Source organism: Mauremys mutica, chromosome 4 (genome assembly GCF_020497125.1).
Source record: "Mauremys mutica isolate MM-2020 ecotype Southern chromosome 4, ASM2049712v1, whole genome shotgun sequence".
NCBI lineage: Eukaryota > Metazoa > Chordata > Testudines > Geoemydidae > Mauremys > Mauremys mutica.
The window spans coordinates 110,111,611-110,136,576 of record NC_059075.1 but is presented as its reverse complement, the minus strand read 5'-3'; the positions used below and the strand labels follow the sequence as shown (position 1 = coordinate 110,136,576).

The 24,966-nt window shown below is 42.9% G+C and overlaps 1 protein-coding gene across 1 annotated transcript in view; it reads left to right on the top strand.

Moving 5' to 3' along the window:
- Positions 1-24,966, top strand: part of LOC123369010 (mucin-5B-like) — a 71,371-nt gene that overhangs the window by 22,732 nt on the left and 23,673 nt on the right. Inside the window, exons 14-22 of the mRNA XM_045014389.1 lie at positions 967-1,061; positions 7,804-7,930; positions 12,109-12,358; positions 13,688-13,740; positions 15,828-15,928; positions 16,367-16,518; positions 21,863-22,001; positions 23,835-23,945; positions 24,658-24,837. Of these exons, the coding sequence (XP_044870324.1) occupies positions 967-1,061; positions 7,804-7,930; positions 12,109-12,358; positions 13,688-13,740; positions 15,828-15,928; positions 16,367-16,518; positions 21,863-22,001; positions 23,835-23,945; positions 24,658-24,837 (1,208 nt within the window). The remainder of the gene's footprint in view (positions 1-966; positions 1,062-7,803; positions 7,931-12,108; positions 12,359-13,687; positions 13,741-15,827; positions 15,929-16,366; positions 16,519-21,862; positions 22,002-23,834; positions 23,946-24,657; positions 24,838-24,966) is intronic.

Below are 24,966 nucleotides of genomic sequence, written 5' to 3'. Positions count from 1 at the left end.
CCCTCCTACTATTCCTTAGAATCATGATTTCTATCATTTTATGATCATTTTCACCCAATCTGCCTTCAACCTTCAAATTCTCAATCAGTGCCTCCCCATTTGTCAGAATCAAGTGTAGAACAACTTCTCCCCTAGTTGCTTTCTCCACTTTTTTTAATAAAAATTGTCTCCAATGCATTTCAAGAACCTGTTGGATAATCTGTGCCCTGCTGTATTATTTTCCCAACAGATGTGTAGGTATTTGAAATCCCCCATCACCACCAAGTCCTGTGCTTTCAATTATTTTATTAGTCGTTTAAAAAAATCCTCATTCACCTCTTCTTCTTGGTTAGGTGGTCTATAGTTGGCTCCTGCCATAACGTCACCCTTGGTTTTTACTCCTTTTTTCCTTTCCTTGAGACTTTCAACAGGGTTGCCTCATTTCTATCTCAACCTCAGTGCAGGTGTATACATCTTTGGTATACTAGGCAACACGTTCTCCCTTTTCCCCTGCCTGTCCTTTCTGAACAAGCTGTACCTATCTGCAGCCAAAACTTCCAGTTTGGCTTCAGTGCAACATCTGCCCTGGTAACTGCCACTGTGTGTTAGGAAATCTACAGTTTGCTGGTGATCACATGGCTAGTTCGGTCATGTCTTTGGAAGCGATTGGAAAAAACCGCTTGAAATGAGAAAAATGCATTCTAACATCTGTCCTGCAAACTTAAACCACAGGACTGATATTAGTAGCAAATGGAAATGTTCAGACAGGGGCATAGCTAACTGTCTGTCCACTATATCTGTCAATCTAATCACACTCATCACCATGGTTTCTGATTGTCTACTATTTCCTTCCACTCTTACCTGAATGTCTTAAAATATCTTCAAGATGAAAAACATTTTAGAGATTTGTAAAGCCCATTGAGAAAGAGGGAGATTATAAATTTGCATATATGACTTTGGGCAGTTTATCCCTATTTTCCCTTTCAGAAAAATTTGGGCAGCATTGGTGTGAACTTCTGTCTAACACAAGTGGTGTATTTGCTTCCTGTCATTCCGTTGTAGATCCCGCATCATATGTCAAGGTAAGGAATTGTTTTAGTCTAGTCCAAAACTTGACCTGCCATAAATGTATTTTGATCAGGTGGGGATTACATGCTGTATTCTACTTGCTCTTTAAAATTAAATGCACCGATGCCAATGAGGAAGTAACAAAACAAAAGTTTAAGAATGTTCTGCAAGGGTTTGTGGTTCTTTTCTATTGTGGACACAGCTGCTTTTCAACTGCCAATTTCTGCACCCACAAGGCATCAGATGCATTAGAACTTATTAAGAAATCACATGACAATTCCCAAGTGTCTATGGGTCTTGTAGGTGTGTGCTGTTGGGGTCGCCCCTCTCTGAGGCGGCTGGGAGCCATGCTGCCTCACTACACAAGTCCGGTGAGTCGGCGAATTAGCTTGGTGGGGCAGGAAACAGTCAAGGGCTCAGGCCTTCCGGCAGGGGCTGAGCAAATAGTTCAGTAACACGCCCAGGTCAGGGCGGGGCAGCAAACAAACACTTCAGGGCTCAGATCCTCAGGCAGGGGCTGAGCAGAGAGTTCAGTCATAAGCCCAGGCCCTAGGTCAGGGCAGGGCAGCAAACAAACAGTTCCAGGCTCAGATCCTCAGGCAGGGGCTGAGCAGAGAGTTCAGTAATAAGCCCAGGCACTAGGTCAGGGCGGGGCAGCAAACAAGCAGTTCAAGAGCAAAGCCCAGGCTCCTGGTCCTGAGCATCGGGGCAAGGGGGAGACTGCCACCCATGGGTGGGGTGGCAGGGGGGACGCAGGCCCACCCTCTCCACTGCGTCCCAGTCCGGGACCCTGACAGCAGCAGGCAACCTGCTGATGTGTCAGTGGGGATCCTGGCCGCAACACACTGACATCAGCTCTGGGTGTGCCACAGCCAGACTAGAGTCGGCTGCCCTCGGGCTACTTTGGACCTCCCCCTCTAGTATCTGGTCAGCGTCCTCTACGGCATCGAGCACCATGGGCTCCTCGGTGTACTCCACGAGTGGTAAGCTGGGCAGCTCCTCTGGGTCCCTTCTCACCGGTAGGCTTACTGGCTTCTCCGGCGTCTGGTCGGCGTCCGGCCTCAACGGGTATGGCCACTCCTCGGGTCGGTCACAGTGGCAGGAGTCTCCCCAGCGGGAGCTAGGGCACCAGCGTCCAGCCTCTCTGGCAGCCAGGCAGCTTCTGAGCCCTGGGGTTGGGCTTTTATACTTCCTGTCCTGTGCCTTGACCTCTGGGGGGCGGGTGCAGGCTCCAGTGGCTCCCCCCACTTTGGCATCCAGAGGGGCTCGTCCCTCTCTGAGGCAGCTGGGAGCCAGGCTACCTCACTACAGGTCTATTCAGAAGGCTGCTTTGCTGTGTAAAGCCAGGAATCCAGCCTTTTCCTTGAACCTGAGACACAGTCTGTTCACTTCCAATATTAGCTAATGAAGCCTCCTTTAAGCTATCCAGACTAGCTTTTTCCAAAGCAAATTCAGTAGATTCATTTTTGTTTGAAAGACTTTGGCCATTAGGCACCAACACACTTTCCTCAGAAGAGAGACTGTTTACTATCAACAATGGCCCATTAAGAGTCAAAAGAAGCAATTCCTTTTCACCCTCCCTAGGCACAGCTATTGAGGTCTCACAAACTTCAAAGATTTCACCCAGAAATTCCTTTCCTTCTGCAATATCATGAACTGCAACAGATTCTTTCTGAACTTTCATTATGTCCAGAACAGACCGTGGCACAGCAGACAAATAACCAAACTCCTTCTGAGTTTCACTTACATCCAGAATCACCTCTGGCACATTAGGAGGATTTTTACACAACTCCCTTTCAGGCATAGGCGAGTTTACAGGGGTGCCAGTGGCTCCATGGAGCCAGGCCCATGCTCAGAAGGGGCCCCGGCCTGCTCCACTTGCACTGCGCCCCGAGACCCTGCTGGCTCCCCCTACTCACCACTTGCAGTTGTGGTGGAGCTGTGGGCAGGGGGGCTTTGGGCAGAGGTGGTTTTGTGCAGGGTGCTGTGCATTTGTGGGGGAGGACTGGGGGAGCACTGGGCATAGTGGGTCCAGGGGGACTCTGGCCATAGGGAGTTGGGGAATTGTTGGGCGGAGGTGTGGGAGGTGTGGTGTGGCATGGGCCCGCCCCTGAGGGGAAGGGGCATGCTGGCAGCACAGGGTCAAGCGGGCCACTGTGCATCTGGCAACTACCGGTTTGTAAATAGTGCCCTCGCAATGGGCTGGGTGGAGCGGGGTCGCCCCTGCCATGCCCCATTTACTTTGGCTGGCCCCTTGCTCTGGGGACTGATCTTCCTGCGCCGTGCTCCATTGCCTCCATGGTGACCCACAAATATGTTTGATGCCGGGCCCACAAAAGATTAATCTGGCCCTGCTTTCAGGCAAGCTGGTAGACTTCATAGTCAAAGGGTTAGAAGTGTTTTCTCCCCTGCAGCGCTCTTTGCTCAACAACTACAAGCTTAGGAACCATTTCTTCCTTATCACAAGTTTCCACACTGTCTGTGGGCAACATAGTCAAATCACCCTTATGCGTTCCTTATGTCCTGGCTATGATATCAACCTGATCAAACAAGGTTGTCATATCTTTACCCAGCAACACACTAGCAACAGGCAAAATAGAAGCATCAGAATTGCTTGGTCTCTGGGAGCTATTTATGACATTAGCTGGATGCAACCTGGTTACAATGTCATTATTCCTAGCAGACACAAATTTAGGATCTCTTCCTTTCTGGGCTTTAGTTGTATCCAGAATCAACTCTGAGTCAACTGATAAATTTTCAACCATCATAGGCTGACAGGCTTCTTCTGTCTGCTTCACAGGCAAAAAAGAGCTGGAGAAACATTCCCCTTTAACAGACAAACAGCTCAGGATATCATTTCCTTTGTCCCAGCACTTATGGCTGTTCACAGACAAATGCTCAGATAGTGGGACAGCTTCCTTAACAGGCAAGTTGCCACTTCCAACAAACAAACTTCTGCTTTCCACAGACAGTGACTCATACTGATCTACTTTAAGCAAATCACTTTTACATTGCCTAGGCTCACTTTTACAAGCTTTACTAGCCAACAATCCATTACTCCCCAAGAATGTACCCTTTCCTTCCTCAGTTAGGGCTTTAACCTGACCATTAACTTTAATCTGCTCTAGAGAAACATTTTCCTGACCAAAGAGTATTCTTTGTACTTTATCTAATTCCAGATTCACTTCTCAGATACTAGACAGACATTCAGAAACTTCATTTACAGACAAACTGCTCTTTTCAACAGATAAACAGCTCTCTTTGTCAGACAAACATTCGGAGAAACGCTCCAGAGGCAAGTCCTTGCCCCTAATTGACACAGGTTTAGGATTATTTCTTTCCTCTGACTGGTTTATGTCAACCTGACTGAACAAAGCTTTAACATCATCCCCAATCAAAAGATCCTTAGGCAATAACTTCCTTACACCAGCTATAACTTCCTGTTTAACACCATTCCACTCAAGGTGGATTTTGGCTAAAGGCACATTTACATTTACTCATAGAAGATTACACTATTAACACTCTTATCTGGTAAGTAATCTTTCTTTTTGACAAGATCTGCTTTAACAAGAGTGATATTTGAAGCTGTAATTTGCCCTAAACAGCTTTTACCATTGATTTTTACATTCTCTGCTCATGTTATGGGGTTACCTTTACCTGAGCTCACAGTAAAAGCATTTACATAAAAGGTGGCAGTGTTGGGGTATATTTGGTTACACACAGACAACTGCTTAGACTCATACAATATACCAACATTGTTATAAACTGGATAGATTCTATCCCTATCTTTGTTGTTATGAGAAGATGGCTTTTCAGGATGATACAGCTTCTGCTGTTCTTCCATTGGTTTTTTTTATTTGGATCTTAAGTCTTGCAACCCTCTCCTCAGCAGCCAGCCATTCCATGTGCCTTGCATGGGCTTTTCCTTTCTTTCTTCCTTTCTTTCTTTCAGCAGCTTCTCTTTTCATATCAGCTATTTTTTGTTCATGTTCAAACTGCTGCTGGTTTCTCAATGCAAGCATTTTTGCTGGGTCTACTTCCTTATCACTGGCAATTAACAGATTTTTCAGTTCCTGCTCTGGGGCTTTTTCTTAAAAGACAACTCCCTCTGTGAGCACAATTCTTCCAGGCTTTTTCTGTCGGGCTCTTGATCATGGGTCACTCACTCACTGATTTTTAACCTTTAAACTCTCCAATATCAAAATTAATTTTTGAAAAGCATGTAGTTCTGATCCAAGATCCCAATTAACCTGTGGTAATATGTATCCTAGCGCTACTATGCCACTGTGACCGGGGTCCCAGTGGGGGCCAGCTGTGGTCACTCAATTAGGGTGAACTACAAAGAATGGGGCAGACAAACCCCAAAGCTGGTGGATAATTCAATAGTTAGATTTACCCAAGCCAGCATTAAACAGCTTCTGTTATACCTCACTGGTTACTCAGAAGTTCAAACACCACAGTTCCCTTAAAGTGATCCAGCCTCAGGCCTCCATCTGGGTACCCTCGTCAAATATGATGATTTCTGAAAATGTTATTTTATCATATAAAAGAAAAGGTTCTACTAATCCCAAATGATTGGACACATTACCTCCCAGGTTATTGAATATTCCAGATCTAACCCAAATACATGCTTATGCCAATTCTTATTAACTAAGCTAAAATGTATTAAAAAAGAAAAGAGGGTGAGAGTACGGTTAAAAGATCAATATACATACAGACATGGGTTCAATTCATTAAGGTTCAGATTCATAGCAGAGATGGTGAGCTTTGTAGTTGCAAAGAGTTCTTTCAGAAATAGTCCCATAGGTTATAGTCCGATGTCATTGCAGGGTGTTTCAGCTTAGAACTGGGAGCTCAGTCCTTGTGGCCTAAACTTCCCCTGTATGAAGCCTCAAGCAGATCTGAGAGGACAGAATCAGGACCCAATGATTTTTTATACAGTTTTCTAGCCTCCTCTTGACCATACAGTCCTGGGTAAACAATAGGCTTTTGAAGTAACCTTCTGTTTCCTAAACACCACTAGTAATTAGTTACACAAATTAACATAGGGCAATTTATCCAGTTGGCAGACTATCATCATTCATCCAAGATTCATCTAAATGTTAATATTCCCTTTTGATCTCTGAATTAATAGTTATAGGGACAGACAGGAACAGTCTGTTTACCTGGCTAGCATTTAAGATACACATAATCAGTATTGCTTCTAACTTCTAACAATATAGGTTTGCATTTCAAAGTTCTAGCCTATTTATGTGAATGGCCCTAATTACCATTCACATACCTTTCTAACATGACTTTAAAGTTGGCCTTGGGTCATTCAACCTGCAAGCTGTTTAACCCTTTCTGACCATGAGTTATATTTTGTATAAGATGCATTGAAATTATATAACAATGGTAGAAATGATGATTTGCATGATTATATTTTAATTAGACAACATCACAGACCCATTTTCATCAAAAAGATTCCAATGAAAAAAATGTTGATGAGCTCTGATGCATAGCCCCATTGTAGTCAATGGGGCTGCTCATATGTCTAAAGTGAAGCATAGGCCTCAGTGTTTTGCTGGACTGGGGCTTTAGTAACCAGCAAGGCATTTAAACTAACTAGTTTGATATCTTGCCACAAATGGTGCTAGCTCATTTTCATTGTGAAATGATAAGACTTGTAGGTATTAAGGTCTAAATAAAAGAAACTGAATAAATGGAGGTAAGACACTAGCTTTCTGCGCACATTGTTTATACCTAGAAGGTAATCTAACACGTTACTTAAGAAATCTTCCAAGAAAGAGTTCAGTGCTTCTGAAACATCTTGGCTTCACACTTCATTTAAAATTCAGATCTAAAAAAAAGAATATACTCAACATCAGCGGCTTTTATATCATACTCTTTGTGGTGAAGACATTAGCCACTCCCTATTAAAATTGCAACAAACTGTCCTTAGAAAGCCCTGATTTCACACCTCTGTAATTATGATATGGAAAAACTGACTTGGCCTGAAAATGGCCATTTTTATTCTGAAGGTACAGATGTTTCTGAAAAATTTGAAAAAAAAACAACCCTCTAGTGTTTTTTTTGATACAAGTCACTTAGAAATCACCTGGGATTTTAACTTTGACTTGTCCAATGTGTCTTTGGGTCCAACTGAAAAATGGCTTGTAAGTTACCTTTCAAATGTTCCAAATTATTAAATCTCATTGAAAACTCATGGGCCAGCTATGTTTAAAATAGGTTGCAATTAATTAATTATTGTTTTGGATAATTTTGCTGCTCCTGTTGATTTCAATGAGAGTTATTGGCCCAATTCTCCCACTGATGTCAAATGGGAGCTTTTCCCATTAATATAAGCAGGAGCAGGCATGGCCACTGTCTGAGCATGTTGCCTTCTACTGACTGGTTGCCGCTTAGAAAGAACATAAGGGTATTTCTGTAGGTGATAGCTACCAGAGCTCTTGTTTTAGCTCAGTGGTAGAGGCTGTGTTTTTTAAGAGGGAGGATCAGGGTTTCAGTCTCAGCTAACCAAATGTGTGTTATGAGGAGGAAATAATCTGGGTACCTTAAAAGTTGCAAACACTGTCCCATAATAAAGTTGAATTTGTTCACTTTGTAATCCAAAAAAGGAACATTCTTTGGCTTTCAAATATTGAGGATTAAGTCTCACTGGCAATGAGTTTATGATCATATAAATATTTAAGATGGCTCCTTGTTTCTGCTGCTCGGGCTCTCATCATAATATCAGTTTCCTTGTGTATTGCCTAGAACTGTGTTTATGACACTTGTAATGCTGAGAAGAGTGAAGCGGCCCTGTGTAGCGTGCTCTCTACATACTCCAGAGATTGTGCTGCAAGAGGAGTACACCTGAAAGGCTGGAGGCTTGGGGTCTGTGGTATGTGTAACATATTAACATGTGTATATGCACAGGAGAACACTTTTTGGAGCTCTTACGCTGTTGAAACAACTATGTTCTGTGCTCATGTGCCAAGGTGATAGGTATCTTAGAAATAGGATAGAACAGGGGTTGGCAACCTTTCAGAAGTGGTCTGAATCTTCATTTATTCACTCTAATTTAAGGTTTTGCGTGCCAGAAATACATGTTAATGTTTTTAGAAGGTCTCTTTCTAGAAGTCCATAATATATAACTAAACTATTGTTGTATGTAAAGTAAATAAGGTTTTAAAAATGTTTAAGAAGCTTCATTTAAAATTAAATTAAAATGCTGAGCCCCCCAGATCGGTGGCCAGGACCTGGGCAGTGTAAGTGCCACTGAAAATCAGCTCGCGTGCCGCCTTTGGCACACGTGCCATAGGTTGCCTACCCCTGGGATAGAAGCATACTCTGGGCCATATCCTCAGCTTGTTGTAAATTGATGTTGTTCCACTGAAGTCAAGATAGCTACGCTGATTGAAACCAGATGAGGGTCTGACCTCGTGTGTTCTTTCTATGGGAATAATGGATGAATTTATCATTCATGTACATGAGGGATTAATATCCTTAGCTAAATCAAGGCATAGCATGGGCAGGAATTAGGCAAACTCTGAATACAAAGGACTTCCAATATATTTTAGTCTTGGCTGCCATAAGATCCATTTCTGTTCAGTTTCTGACCGACAACATCTACCATTACACCAGTCCTTACCTATATACAAACTTGCACCATTTTAATTATACTGATTTGTTTTATGTTACATTAAAGTAATAGTTTCTTGCAAAAAGTGTATTTGCACATATCATCTGAGGAGCATAACATACTTCATAAATATTAATTAATTCAGCCCACAAACTCTCCTGTAATTTAAGTACTAATATCCCCATTGTATAGATAGGTAGTCTGTGGCACCAAGCGATTAAATGACTTTCAAAAGGCCACATAGCAAGTCAGTAGCATCGACAGGAATAATATAGGAGTCCTCGTTTTTAGTGTTCTGATCTTACTACTAGATAGCTGTGTCTCTTATAGACCGTTTCAATGGTCTTTGGAGGGTATATATGGATAAATGCATTTATGCTTTTAAATGGGTATATATTACATCACAGACTTCTTTTTGCTAAATGGGGTTACTCCTTTGGGGCTTGATCAATTCACTGTTGAAGTTAATGGGAGACCTTCCACTGACCCCACTGGGTACTGGATCAGGATCGACACTCGGGGACTAAGTTTTCTCCATTACCTTCATTTTTATTTCTGCATTGCCATTCTTCCATTGATGATCAGAGGATTCACTTGATTAACTCTTGCTATCATAAGTGTGGTTTGTTTGCAATAATTCCCAAGTGATTGGTATGAGAATAGCTGGTCATTGACAGCATTTTTGGAAAATGTCTCATTTTTCCTAAGCATGATTTCATGACTGGAAACCCATCTGAATATAAAACCATAAGATAATGGTATATATGCAATTTAGATTCCCCTTGGATCTACTACAGTTTGTCTATCTATTGGTTAATTACATGCCTTTGAGACTACTTGAATTTTCCAGATGTGGTAAACAATGTAATTAGAGTAGTGACTTGTAGAAAGAATTTAAAATTACGGTACAAGCAATTTAACAAACTTTTGGTACAGTAATTCAAAAGGAACACAGTGTATTCTACAGCTGATTGGCGTATAAATATACAGCTGTATGTATTATATACAGTGTCTGTCTATTGAAAGCTTTCCTGACAGGTGAAGAATTGCAGAACAAGATGCACTTCAGTGTGTGCCAAAAGTTAGAAACTACATTATGAAAAGCAGGAGAGGGCTGTAGCATTGGTTTAAGAAACAAAACTCCATTCACTCATGATGAAGTTGGTAATATCAGCTTCAAACAATACCCAATTTACCCTCTAATGCTGGGAAAAAAATACTGATTGTTCAACCTTCACAATACTTCTTTGCCTTCAGACTTGTTTAAAGAAGAATAAGTACCCTTTTGGGAACATACCAGTGCTAAGAATAAAGTCTGTTGTGCAGCATTATTCATGAGAGAATGAGTAAATAGGCCAGATTGTGCTCCATTTCACTGGTGTTTTACACTGCTTTGATTTCCAAGGCTCTTTCAGATACTGCAGAGATATTAAAAAAGGACAGGACTGCAGCCAGATGCAAGGCAGTTCAAACCTCAAAGGTTACACGTCTTTAACAGTGAATAGTATAATCAAACATCTTCTTCTCTGAAAACCTCACAGTAGAGCTCTAATCCCTGAATTAGATACTTATGCAGCAAAGACAGGAGGATGGAGCAGCATTTGTCCCTCTGATGGCTCCAAATTTTGGCCCAACTGACCTGCACTGCCTAACACCACCAAGTCCCACTCCCTTTTAGAGGCCCTTGGACTGATCAATAGCCGCAGAGGACACTGCACTGCCCTACCTTATGGTTAAATCCACCTTTCTGGCTCTTCCCTATAATCTGGCATGAGCAAAAATGGCAGGAGCCACTTACCTCTCAGTGTAAGCCAAGGTTATTTTACCACATACTTGGTGTAGAGATTGGAAGATGCTACTCCTCAGTAGCCCATGCAGTTTGATCAGTCTTCCACTTGCTCAGAAGGATAACTGAGCCCTGTTAGACTTGATACTTCGCCTTTCAGTCCATGCAGAGAAGCCAAAAGACTTTGCTTCTCTTTTTCCCAAAGGATGCTACAAGAGTCATTCTGTCTTTCCATTCTTCTCCAGAAAGCTTCTAGAACCTACATGTAGTTTCCTTGGCAACAGTATGTCATCAGCAGAGAGTTCTCTGGCAGCTGCCCATTCAACTTCACACATACAATAATAGTGTTAATTTTTTTTTCAAATTACTCCTAATTAGAGAGTCTCATATCTTTGGTAGATCTTACTGTACTAAGTTGATGGATCATTGTGGGCCAGGGACTGTATGTAATTTCATGGGAGAGGGTGACCACAGCTCCTCCAGCAGCAAAGAACAGTGTGTGTGTGGTGGGGGGAATTAGGTAAATTCTGTCAGATTATAACACCTCCAGAGGGGTGCCACCACCTGGAGAGGCTTGCATATACTGGTTCAAACTGGATGCTTTAGATACCAACAGACAAAGAAAGGACATTTGGGTAAAATAGTGTGAGTTTAAACTGACTCAGGCCCTGCTTTCTGATCCAGCAAACAGACAGGACCGTCTATCCAAGGGAGGCCCCAGTCTTTCCTGGGAAGAACTGGAAGGACTTGACCTATTCATGAGGGTTCTTGTTCTGAGCAAAAGCAGTTATGAACTTGTAGCCACAGAGAAGACCCTGTGTGGGGTTTGAAGGACTGACTCCTTCCAGAGCCCTTGTTGGTGTTGGGCAGGGGAGGGTGATCCCTGGAAAGCTTCATTAGCATGTGTGTAGGTTCTTTTATTATTTTTCATTTGTTTTCTTTAATGCTTTCGCTTTAAGAATAAATGTTTTTGCTCAGAAAGAGCAGTGTGGTAAAGTAACGTTGGGCAATTATGCTGTTTCTAACATCTAGAGAAAAAGTAAAGCAGGTCTGCTTAGGCAGTCTGACCTGCCGGGGAACAACACAGGTAACTGTGCAGCCTGGAAAAACCTCGGTCAGCATAGGTGCTCGAACTACAGGTGCTGGGGGTGCTGCTTGAAGTGGTTTCCATTATATACAGGGTTTACAGTTTGGTTCAATGTCTCTCAGCACCCCCACTATACAAATTGTTCCAGCACCTCTGTCTGTTGGGAGGGAGAGAGATGTGCGGTTTTGCCCAAGAGAGATGATAGCTAAGGAGCCTGGAGCCTAGAGTGCATGCCCTTGCTGGACCACAGAGAGGAAATCCAGCTGTAATTGCCCTGAACTGTGACACTCATTAGTAATGCAGAACACAGGTTTATTTTTAAACATAAGGACATATTAGAGGTTTGCAGTATTTGCGCCCTGACGTGATAGCATTGTATATATTTCAGTGTTTTGGCTAATTAATTCTAAATACCTTAGGTAAGGCGAGTTCCAACACTTTCCTTTGGAGAGAGTCTTCATCGTTAGGAGGAAAAGTATATGTAGTTATCCAAGAGCAGAGGTGATAATTTAGCACTGCAGGTCCCAAGCCCATTTTAGTCCTTATTTTATTTGTCTTGTAAAGATGTCTCTAAGGACTGTCCTGAAACGATGGTATTCAGCTACGATGTGAAGTTCTGTAACCACTCCTGCCGCTCCCTGAGCGAGCCTGATCTGCTGTGTAATATCCAGAGCACTCCTGTAGAGGGCTGTGGTTGTCCCAAGGAGACCTACCTAAATGCTGATGAATGTGTGTCTCCAGAAGACTGTCCATGTTACTACAAAGACAAGACAATTCAAGCTGGGAAATCATTCCAAGAGGACAAACTCATGTGGTAAGTTGTTTCAGATGAACTGAAGAATGTATGGTAGATGCATTGTCATGTTAAATGTACGCTGCAGTCCACGAGAGTAATAATCTCTGAATGAATCTCTGAATGAGAGTAATAATCTCGGAATGATGAGATTTTCTATTTGACAATACTGGGTCAGGTTCCACAATGGTCCAAAGGACAAACCCCAAAGTGGTTGAGTCCAAGTGCTCTAAGAGTGAACAAAAGGCTTCTATAACATGGGAAGTGAGAGCCACACATAATCAAGGATTAAACTCACAACCCTGGGTTTAGCAGGCCAATGCTCAAACCACTGAGCTATCCCTCCCGCCTAATTGGTAGGAGCAAGAGGAGAGATTAGCTCCTGCAATGGGAAAGGGTTGAGTGCATGAAAAGGGAGAAGAAATGGAGAGTTGATCCGAAGTCAGGAGGAGGGAGGTCAGAGGGGCTAGCAGAGTAGAAGTAGCATTAGCAGGGAGGTAGGAGGGCAGTAGAGAATGGGGAAGGAATAATGAGCTGCAGAAAAAGAAAAAAGAATGGTGGGGTGGAAGCAAATGTGGGACACAATGGTAGATTTGTGACTGGCCTGGCCTCAGGAGTCCCCCTCATGCAGTATTAGGACTGATTGAAATTTCACTTTTTTTTTGTAATTTTGGTAAAAAATGGCTTTTTGCCACTATTACAACTTTTTGTGGGGAAAAAAATTATTTTCACTGAAAATTTCTTCTTTTTGAAATGAAAAATGAGAAAGGAAATCAGAACATTTTTACAGTTTTCAAAAACAGAATGCTTTGGAGCCAAAAATGACCTTTGAGAATAAAAATTTTCCAGCATTGAATAATCAAGAAATTGACAAACACTAAAACAATAAAAGGATTTAAATTTTCCATGACAAATAACTGGCATTTTCAACTAGCTCTACATACTACACCGAATAACAGAATCGCTAATTATAATAATGTGCACTTATATAGCCCCTTTCACTGGAGGATCTCAAAGTATTTTATAAACACTAATTAATTTGGCATCCCAAGACGCCTCTTAAGTAGGTAAGTACCATGGAGAAACAGATGCAGAAAGCTGAAGTGAACTGCCTAAAGATATAAAACAAGTCTGTTGCAAGTGAGAGAACAGAACCTAAGAGTTTTATGCCCTTTTCCTCCTCCTGTCTCTGAGGTGACAATTCCATCTTGGTTTATGGGTGATTACATGAACCGCTCACTGTGGTGTGACTGATATTCACCTGAGAGGCAGAGCTTTTAGATTATGTATGCTTTCTTGTATAAATGTGAGAAGAGCTGATGAGTTTCTCATTTTATGAAATATCTTTAGCAAATGTATTCGAGGAAGATTAGACTGCATTGGAGAAGCCATAATGAAAAAAGGTGAGATTTTGCTAAATTCTACCATTGAGCTGTAATTTAGAATTTAAAGTGGTTTTCAATGTATTTGTCATGTTTTTTTTAACAGATAGCTGTGTTGTATGCATGTCTTGCTTCTCCCTGAAATGTGTTAATTATAGAGATGAGTATTAGCCTGTTGACAACAACTTCCTTTATAAAAATGTCATCATGCTTGCTGAACTCTTAAAAAATAGATCTCTCTCTCTCTCTCAAAGTTCATGAGATGAGAAAAGGGTACTTCTCACTTCTAGATGCTTCAGATCATCTTAATAACTAGTCCTTCAAAGATGGAAAGATGGTTCATTTGGACTCTCTGTTCTTTTGAACACATCATCTCAAATGTATACAAATCTAGAATTTGTGAGGTGCCTATCACCTCTGTATTTCTTCTTTTCCAAAAAGGGCATTCATTCCAATATCATAAATAATTCCTATCTCTGACAGGGTAGCAGAATGTGTCTGGATGTGTTCAAATGAATATGTAAGAATGAGTTATTTCACAAGCAATTCTATATCATGCCATTTTTCTGATATAGATAAAAAAATATAAAGGCCTTTTAATACTGCTTGGTTACTGGTCTCTCAGAAAATCTCTCAGGGAGGAACTTGATCTTTTGCATCCTGAAGGTGTGGAAGCAGAATTTTTGTCAGCAATGACTGTCAGTGTGAAGTGCTGGCTCTGCTTTCAAAGGTTAGGCTCTTTAGTCATCTGATATACATATTTCTGCTTGTTCCCTGGATCCCTAATAAACTGATAAAAATCAATCATACAAGGTACAAGTGGTATCAGTAGCTTCATATTGGCTCTGCTCCTGACAGAGTTGATTCTCTGGTTTAAGCCAGCATCTGACTCAAAGGATTCCTATGTCCAGGGCTGGGTACTCCATCCTTCAGCGAAGAGAAGCTAAAGCCAGTGGAAACTGACAAGTGTGAAAGGATGGGGGATCCATGCTTCCCTGTCCCCCTGAATCTATTCAAACCATAATGTGGAAGCAAGGTTCATTAGATCAAGAGGAAGTGGGGAGCAGCTGGTGTCTGCAGCATGGTCTTGTCTAAGACTGGCATCTCCCCTTCTATTCCAAAGTGGGAAGGCACAGATGTGGGGATAACCAATGGCAAGAGGGTGGAGGATTCTAAATGGGAGGTCTCTCAACACTACCAATGTGGGATTGAGAGTTACAGCATGGCTGCTGCACAAGATTTCCAGGCTGTATCTGACACACATCCCAGTATAAAGCTAGAAACCCTTTTCCCATGAGAGGAAAGGGACAGGAGTTTCCAGTACACCATCTCATTTGAATTTTTGTTTTTAACAAATAACTAAACAGAAAACTTAACAATTTTTTTGTTTTCCAAAACCTTCAAATTCAATTCACTTCAAATTTTCAGTAAAATTATCAGTTTTTAAAAACCAAAAACTGAAAAAAATTTACCAAAACCCAAACATTTTACTAAACAATGTTTTGTTTCTGGTTTTTCCTCAAAATGAAAAAAAATCAACCAAAATGAAATTTTTCTGTGAACATTTTTGTTTATATTGGAAAATTGTTTTCACAAAAAAAAATTAAATCTGAGCAAGTACAGCTGAGACCTCTGGACACCAGGGCCGCCTGAGGGGTGGGAAGTGGGGCAATTTGCCCCAGGCCTCGGGCCCCACAGGGGCCCCCACAAGAATATAATATTCTATAGTATTGCAACTTTCTTTTATGGAAGGGGCCTCCAAAATTGCTTTGCCCCAGGTCCCCTGAATCCTCTGGGCAGCCCTGCTGGAGACTGATCTTCATAAGGAAAATCAGTGGAGCATTAATCTCACATTTTATAGGAAAAGATAAATATTTACTCTATGTAAAGTTGATCAATGGGGAAAATGTCTGAAAAGACAAAAAAATGTCTGTCAGTTTCACTTTTTGAATTCAGCCAACAGCTCAAAATTGTATAAAAGAAATTCTCCCAATCCTAGATTAAATGCTCAGCCATGTATTCTGGGAAATGTCTAGGTTGGCACAAATTGTTTGTGCCATTCAAGTTTCACCAACTGACCCTTCTGTAATGGCTTTTCCCTCTTGTAGATTGTCCTGCTCCTATGTTTTACTTCGACTGCAGCTCTGCCGGCCCAGGAGCAATTGGATCTGAGTGTCAGAAAAGTTGTAAGACACAGGACATGCAGTGTGTAAGGGGCTAAATTTATATCAATAAGAACATGCATAGCTTATTTAGTATTTTGCATAAATGATTGTGCTTAACAAATGCTAACATTGCATTGCTCACAAACCACCTTTTTCATTGATAACAGTAGAGAAGCTATAGCTACCCACTTTGTCACCATGCCTGCCGTTGTCATATTAATGGATATGCAGCAATCTGATTTGATGATTTTTAAAATCTTATTTCCCACTGGGTCTAGAATAAATTAATGTACAGAAAACCATAGATCTGTAAAACAGTTGGATTCCAAGTGAATATCATGGACCTGATTCTTAGAAGGCTCCTAGCTCAGCTTCTGATTTGGCAGCTGCAATTTAGCAACCAGAACTAATTGTCTCCACTTTTTCTTTCTCCTTCCTGGACGATTAATACATCACTTTGCATTGTATTTGTATGTTCACAGTATGTCACAGAATGTGTCTCTGGCTGCATGTGCCCCAATGGGCTTGTATCTGATGGTAAAGGGGGCTGCATTGCTGAGGACCAGTGCCCATGTGTCCATGGAGGAAATTTCTATAACCCTGGGGAAAATATCACAGTCCGCTGTAACACATGGTATGATATTCCACGAAGTCTTATAACTTGTTTCTTCATAAGGTAATAACTCGTAAAATGCAGGCCAGTAAAAAAATGAGAGTTAATGCCCAGAAGCAGGATGTATTTTGAGATCTGTGCAGGATCTTCCCATCCATTATGGAGGCTTCATTTCAGTACCCCACACTTCCACTTGGAATAAAAGGGGAAAGGTGTTATCCTTTCCTGTCTGCACCACATTGCACCAATTCATATGCATATATGGCGACACCAGGTATCATCTCACCCTTAAATTACTTTTGACCACTTCTGTGAACTGGTCATGCACATAACCTGCCTGGAGCATGAAACATGAAAATCCCTGCCTGGTTCAGAGCAAGACTGTGGTGTCTCATTACACAGGTATACAGGGGTGAGGCTGCTGGTGGCTTCCGTCCTTACCAACCCCTCTACACAGGGACCAGCCACTTCAAAAAATTAAAGGAACTAGTCAGAAAAGTGGACTGGACTGAAGAACTCAAAGATCTGAATGTGGAGGAGGCTTGAAATTACTTTAAGTCAAAGTTGCAGCCTGCATCCCAAGCAAGGGGAAAAAATTCATAGGGAAGGGTTGCAGACCAAGCTGGATGAGCAAGCATCTCGAACAGAGAAAGCAGAACATCTACAAGGAATGGAAGCTGGGCAGGATCAGTAAGGAAAGCTATCTCTTGGAGGTCAGAAAGCCTAGAGAAAAAGTAACAATTGCCAAAAGCCAAGCAGAGCTGGACCTTACAAAGGAGATTAAAACTAATAATACAAGGTTCTATAGCAGAGGTGGGCAAACTACGGCCCGGGGGCGGCATCCGGCCCTCCAGACATTTTAATCCGGCCCTCGAGCTCCCTCCGGGGAATGCGGTCTGGGGCTTGTCCTGCTCTGTTGCTTCAGCTGGGGAACAGGGTGGGGGCTTGCCCCACTACATGCAGCTCCCAGAAGCAGCGGCATGTCCCCCCTCTGGCTCCAATGCATAGGGACAGCCAGGAGGCTCTGCATGCTGCCCCTGCCCCAAGAACCACCCTCACAGCTCCCATTGGCTGGGAACCACGGCCAATGGGAGCTGCAGGGGCGGTGCCTGCAGACCGGGCAGCGCGCAGAGCCACCTAGCCACAGCTCTGCATAGGAGCTGGAGAGGGGAACATACCGCTGCTTCTGGGAGCTGCTTGAGGTAAGCGCCACCCAGAGCCTGCATCCCTGACCCCCTCCTGCACCTCAACCTCCTGCCCGAGCCCTGATCCCCCTCCAAACCCCTTGGTCCCAGCCTGGAGCACCCTCCTGCACCCCAAACCTGTCATCCCCAGCCCCACCCCAAAGCCCGCACCCCCAGCCAGAAGCCCTACACCCCTACTCCCTGCCTCAGCCCGGAGCCCCTTCCTGCACCCTGAACTCCTCATTTCTTGCCCCACCCCAGAGCCTGCACCCCCAGCTGGGGCCCTCACCCCTCCCCCACCTCAACCCCCAATTTTGTGAGCATTCATGGCCCGCCATACAATTTCCATACCCAGATGTGGCCCTCGGGCCAAAGTTTGCCCACCCCTGCTAAACATTGAAGAGGGGGTGGAGATTAAAGATAATCTAGGCATGGCCCAACACCTAAACAAATACTTTGCCTCAGTTTTTAATAAGGGTAATGAGGATCTTAGGGGTAGTGGCCGGGTGCCTAATGGAAATAGAAATTAGCACATCTGAGGTGGACATTAAACTCAAACAGTTTAATGGGACTAAATGGTGTGGGGCGGATAATCTCCATCCAAAAATATTACAGGAACTGGCACATGAAATTGCAAGCCCAGTAACAAGGATTTTTAATTAATCTGTAAACTCATGGTGCATACCCTATGACTGGAGAATTGCTAATATAGTGCCTATTTTTAAAAAAAGAAGGGGAAAAGTAATCAAGGAAACTATGGGCCTGTTAGTTTGACCTCAGTTGTATTCAAGGTCTTGGAACAAATTTTGAAAGGGAAAGTAGTTAGGACATAGAGGTAATTGGTATTTGGGATAAAAAAATAACATGGTTTTACAAAAGGTAGATTATGCCAGACCAACCTGATCTCCTTCTTTGAGAAGATAAATGATTTTTTTTTTACAAAGGACAGGGGCAGCTCCAGGCACCAGCACAGCAAGGTTTCTGTGGGAGGTCCCGCTGCTTCAGCAGCAATTTGGCAGCGGGTACGCCGAAGGCACAGGACCGGCAGATCACCCGCAGAACCACCGCCAAATCCACGGGACTGGCGGACCCCCTGCAGAAACGCCGCCAAAGGCTGCCTGACTGCCGTGCTGGGGGCAGCAAAAAACATAGAGCCGCCCCTGACAAAGGACATGCAGTAGATGTAATCTACCTGGATGTCAGTAAGGAATTTGTTATAGTTCCCCATGGGAAATTATAAAATTTGAGAAGATGGGAAATTAATATGAGAATTGAAAGGTGGGTAAGGAACTGGTTAAAGGGGAGACTAAAATGGGTCATACTGAATGGTGGACTCTTGGGCTGGAGGGAGGTTACTAATGAAGTTCCTCAGGGATTGGTATTGGGACCTGTCTTATTTAACATTTTTATTAATGACTTTGGCCCAAAAAGTGGGAGTGTATTAATAAAATTTGTGAATGACGCAAAGCTGGGAGGTATTGCCAATCTAGAGGAAGAGTGGGCTATCATACAAAAATAACTGGAGAACCTTGAAAACTGGAGTAATAGAAACAGAATAAAATTTAATAGTGCAAAGTGCAAGGTCATGCACTCAGGGACTGACAAGAAGAATTTTTGCTATAAGCTGGAACAGCTGCAGAGAAGGTCTACTAGGATGATCAAAGAAATGGAAACCCTACCTTATGAGAGGAGACTCAAAGAGCTTGGCTTGTTTAGCCTAACAAAAAGAAGGCTATGGGGAGATATGATTACTCTCTGTAAATACATCAGAGAGAGAAATACCAGGGACGGGGAGACGCTGTTTAAGTTAAGCACCAACATTGACATGAGAACAAATGGATATAAATTGGCCATCACAAGTTTAGGCTTGAAATTAGATGAAGGTTTCTAACCATCAGCTCTGGAATAATCTTCCAAGGAGAGCAGTGGGGACAAAAACACTAACTGGCTTCAAGACTGAACTTGATAAGTTTATGGAGAGGAGGGTATGATGAGACTGCCTACAATGGCATGTAGCCGATCTGTGACTGCTAGTGGCAAATATATCTGACAGCCAGTGATGGGACACTAGATGGGGAAGGCTCTGAGAATTCTTTCTCAGGTATATGACTGGTGGGTCTTGCCCACATGGTCAGGGTCTAACTGATCACCATATATGGTGTCAGGAAGGAATTTTCTTCTGGGTCAGATTGGCATAGACCCTGGGAGTTTTTCACCTTCCTCTGCAGAATGAGACGGGGTGATCACTTGTAGGTTTAAACTAGTGTAAATGGTGGATTCTCTGTAACCTGAAGTTTTTAAATCATGATTTCAGGACTTAAGTAACTCAGACAGAGGTTAAGGGTCTATTACAGCAGTGGGTGGGCAAGGGTCTGTGGCCTGCAATGTGCAGGAGGTCAGACTAGATGATCATGATAGTCCCTTCTGGCCTAAAAGTCTATGAGTCTATAATTGATTCCTTGTGTTCACCTGCATGCATGGACTGCTCTCTTCTGGAGTCCATGTGGGCTGTAAGCATCCCAAAATGAGTGGGGAAGAGCCAGGCCAGGCTCACATATACCTAATTAAGGGTTTTGTGGCTACCCCTGTACCCCAAGGGTTTCAGCACTGACCTCAGTTCAAGCCCATATCTACTGGGCACAGCTGGGACTTACATGAGGAGTGAAATTCCAGCAGAGAGGAGTTGGAGGAAATCTTCTCTTCTTGGACCTGTAATGTAGGAGGGAATCCTACATTACAGGTCATTGTCTCCTGTACATGCAGCTCTCGGGAAATAGTTGAATTTCTCCAGCTCCTGCTATAATTTATGCAGTGCCTGCAGTTTATGGCTGAGCACATTGGACTGATATCCACTTCAACAAGGAGGAGACTTCCAGAAAGATCATGTAGATCTGTCAGGAAGAGTAAATATTTGGCTATCTAGGTGACAATGGCATATCCATCTCCTCACAAGCATTTCAGTGGGACACAAAGACTAAGGAAGAGCCAAAAGCCATAAGACTGTTTGGCCTGTGGGCAGGAGATCACCATTTTGTATGAGCATTAAGTATTAATGTGCACTGCCAAACCACCATTATTAATTATTTGTGTTACAGAGGCACCTAGATGCCCCATCAAGATCAATGCCTATTGTGCAAGGTGCTCTGTACACACACAGGAAAAAACTACAGACCCTGCCTTGAAGAGCTCACAGGCTAAGTACTCTGCTCTTGGTCACACTGATCTGAATCTGATGTAATTTCAGTGAAGTCAACGGAATTACATGGGATACACACCTGTGTAACTAAGAGCTGACTTTTTCCCATGATGCTTCATTAATGTTGAAATGGCTTTCTCCAAAGTGATCTTCCCCCAAATCCCCATTATCAGGTCTCAGGCCTTTATGTGGGTGACACTGGGAAAATTCATTAGTTGTTTTAATGCAATTTAAACAACCAAATTAATCAAAATGTAAAAATCACACATATGTCTCAATGACATGATCCACAGTATTGAACCCAGGCCTACAAGAGCAGCTATATTCCAACCTTCCACCTAGCAGCAGCTTAGTTAGGATCAATGAAGCCTAGCTTTAATATGAGGCTCCACCCCTGATGTCCAACTGGTGCACTCCCAGGGTTGATTGGTTCTACTGAAGCGAGCAGCAGGAAGCTGTTTGAACAACCGGGCTCACCCTGCTACACTGTATGCATCCTACTCTCTGAGCCTGATATCCTAGTGTCCTGACCCGGCTTGATTCCTCCCATCTGACTTATGGTTCCTGACCTCCAGTTTGTCTCCTGCCTCTGATCTCCCTGGTATCCTGACCCAGGTTCCCAACTTCATTTCTGATCTCCAGTTTGTCTTTTGCTTCTGACCTCCTGCTATCTTGATCCTGCTGACTTTTGATTCCTGTCTTGTGATTCTGGATTCTGGCTCTAACTACTAGATCTGGCTGCCTGCAGCCCATCTTTGATGCTCAATATTCAGCATTCATGTTCTTTTTGTGATTGTTAAGCCAATTTTAAAGCAAGGCCTCAAAGTAGCTTACACAGTCCAACCCTGCTAGTATGAGGGGCCACTGTATTCTGTGATCCACTAAAAGGAATTAAATTAAATTTTCAATAATTCTGTACCTACCCAGAGTTATATAAAACCACCTTTGATGTAAAGATCGTAATGTTTTGCCTTCCATCTCCTAGCACATGTAACAACAGACAGTGGAACTGCACAGAGAACCCTTGCCAGGGAACATGCACTGTGTACGGAAATGGACATTACTTGAGCTTCGATGGAGAAAAGTTTGATTTCATGGGAGACTGTGATTATATCCTAGCTCAGGTAACAAAGTGACATTATCTGTCTGAGAGCTGTTGCTCTTCACAGGCTCAAGTTTCAGTGCTGCTTGAGTAACTAGATGGTAATAGGCACCGAGGGACAGATCCTGCCCCTCCACCTCTGCATGGGTATAGGAGATCCCAAACTACTTCAGACCTGGTGATGTTCCACACACAAGGGCAGGGCAATCAGGATATCAATACCCACACAAGGGGCACTTATTTCCTTGGTGTCTCCCTCTAAGTTATCACACAGAGAGATTTTAGGGGTGGAGCAAGACTGATGAATCCTGTGCCATGTAGATGCACTAGTCATTGCCCCTGGTAGAATTGGGACACTAAGACTATAAACTCTACTTCAGTCTCTGGGTTGAAGTAGGAGCAACAGTGCAGGAGGCATCTGCTCCAGGGAAAGCTGAAGCACAGGAGGCTGAGCACAAGACACAGGATTTTGAGCTGAGTGAATAATGCACAGGTATCTCTAAGAGAAGGTTCTGACTGGCAGTTGAGTACCATGGCTCACTCTCCCTGGTCTCTCTGCTAAGACTGCCAAGCTAACTGAAAAAGTAAACCTGAGAGGAGATAATAATGAAATCGGGGGTACTCTCTGTCCTATGATATTGGGGGGAAAGGTGTGGAGGCTGACTCAGGGCCACGTTCAGAGTTGAGTGTAGGTAGCACAGTCGGTGTCACCAGCCCACGCCATTGTATTACTTTTCCTGATAAATACCTTTCTTCCTTCCACCAATTTACCCTAATTTAGACTCCCATAACTCAGCTAGACATCAGGACCCAGTTCAGAGGTGATGTGAAGGGGCTGCAATGTATCCTTGGAGAAGTGATGGAGATCCTAAGGGCCAGATTTTGATATGGGCCATATCTAGACTAGAAAAATACTAGATGAAAGCTTAGGGTTGACCACAACCATCAAGCATGTGTTTCAAGGTGTAAAACCCTGTCTGTATTGGTGTTAGCGAACCTTTTAAAACATGACCTGTTTTCCTAGTCTAGGCATGGCCTTACTCCCTGTGTTAGACCATTGGCTTCTATGTGACCACTCAGCAATAAAGAGATCTGGCCTTAAAGTAGTGTAATCTGTATGTTTAACCAGTTTAGATTTCTTTACACTTCCTTTTGAATTTGGCCCTCCCAACCCACATCCAAATAATGCCAGCCTGATTCCAGTGTGCTCTGTTTTTTGGGTGTGTGCTGTTATATGGTTAACATAACTGAGGGACAGATTTATCCTTGGTGTAACACCACTGACTTCAGTAACGCACTGCTTTGTAGAGTATGCTAATTCTGAGTCCACTTGAAAAACCAAATGCTTCTACAGCACAGGCAGTCCCTAAACTGACAATACCTTTTTGTGAATAAAACATATGAAGGTTAAACCTGCAGGTTAGTGACCTTAGATGCAGTGAAACTCTTTTTGCAGGGAGGTAGAAATCAAGGCCTTTGTTATTTCAGTGTTTTGAAATGTAGAGGTTTCAGTTCTGCTTATAGTGAAGAGCCTGTGTAGAGTGAAAAATGCATTACAGAATGATTTTACTGTATATATTTCGACATATCAGGTGGGGTGTTATAAAAGTGTTCAGCATTAACTTAGTTCTTCACCCTGTTAAATTTTCCCTTGACTTCAACGTGGGAAGAGATAGGCCAATGCTGAGCACTTCTGAAAATCCCACCTGTAACTTTTTTTGAACAAAAAAAAAAAAGACAGGAAATATGGAGTCAAATGTTAGAAATATAGTTCATTTACAACTCCCTCATGGATATTTCTAAGACATGCCCTAGTCAGATAAGAAGATCAGATGTTTTTCTTTATTTGTATAAGGACTTTTGCCCCAATAACCCCAATGACGGCACCTTCCGAATTGTAACTCAAAACAATGCGTGTGGGAAATCACTCTCCATCTGTTCCTTGAAGATCACATTGATTTTGGAGGTGAGTCCAGCCTTAACTCTGGATTATGTGGGAGGAGCTGATAGAATGGGATATCTGACTTAATTTTGTGAGTAATTAATTTATTATAGTCTAATACTGTGCAGCTAATGTTAGAGACGTCCCTAATGATGCCCTATGGCCAAAAAGCAGGTGAGGTTTGGAAGGGATGGGCATGCGGAGTAGATCAGTGGTGCAGGGGGACTGGGCATTTAAGCTGGAGATGGGAGGGAAGCAGGGAAGGCAGCAACAAATGAATGTGTGAAGGGATTGTGGACATTTAAGGGATGGGAAGAGGAAGAGACAGGTGGGCATAATAAAGAGAATTCTAGCACATCTGACTGTGTGCTTCAGGGAGCTGCTAAGGCAGAACTCAAGATGACAACTGAATTTCCAGCAGAAGTGGATTTCTGTGACCAAGAAAAGGCTTTTTGAGGAAGCTACCCTGAAAGATTCTGTGGCCATGGAGTCATGGGACCAAATTATGCCCTATTGACTTCAGTGATGCTGCATGGGTATAAATTGTCCCAGTGGGACCTTGGCCAAGATGCAGAGGTTCAACGGTAGAAGAAATAAGATGGGGTGTGATGCAGGGATCTGAATGAGACTCCTGCACAGAATGGGATAAAAGTTTGTCTGTCTGTAATGCTATGTTTCCTAGTCAGTTGTGACTCCATTCTTGTTTCCTTTGGCGCAATTTAATTCCTTATTCTAGAACATTGAAATCAGACTCCTGGAAGGAAAAATTCAGGAGATAACCACTGAGCCAGATGCTGTAAAGAATTACAAGTTGGATCTCAGGGGGGTTTATATTGTGATTGAAACTTCCCAGGGAATGACCTTCATGTGGGACCAAAAGACCACAGTAATTGTTCTAGTGGCGCCCTCTTTCCAGGTGGGTACAAGTGCAGCAACTGAGGGACTGATTTTCAAACTGTGCCTCCATTTCTGTGAGGGCCAATTATGTGCCAATGATTAATGGTGCTCTCAACTTTTCTTTCAGTAATGAATTGTCAGGGTTGGG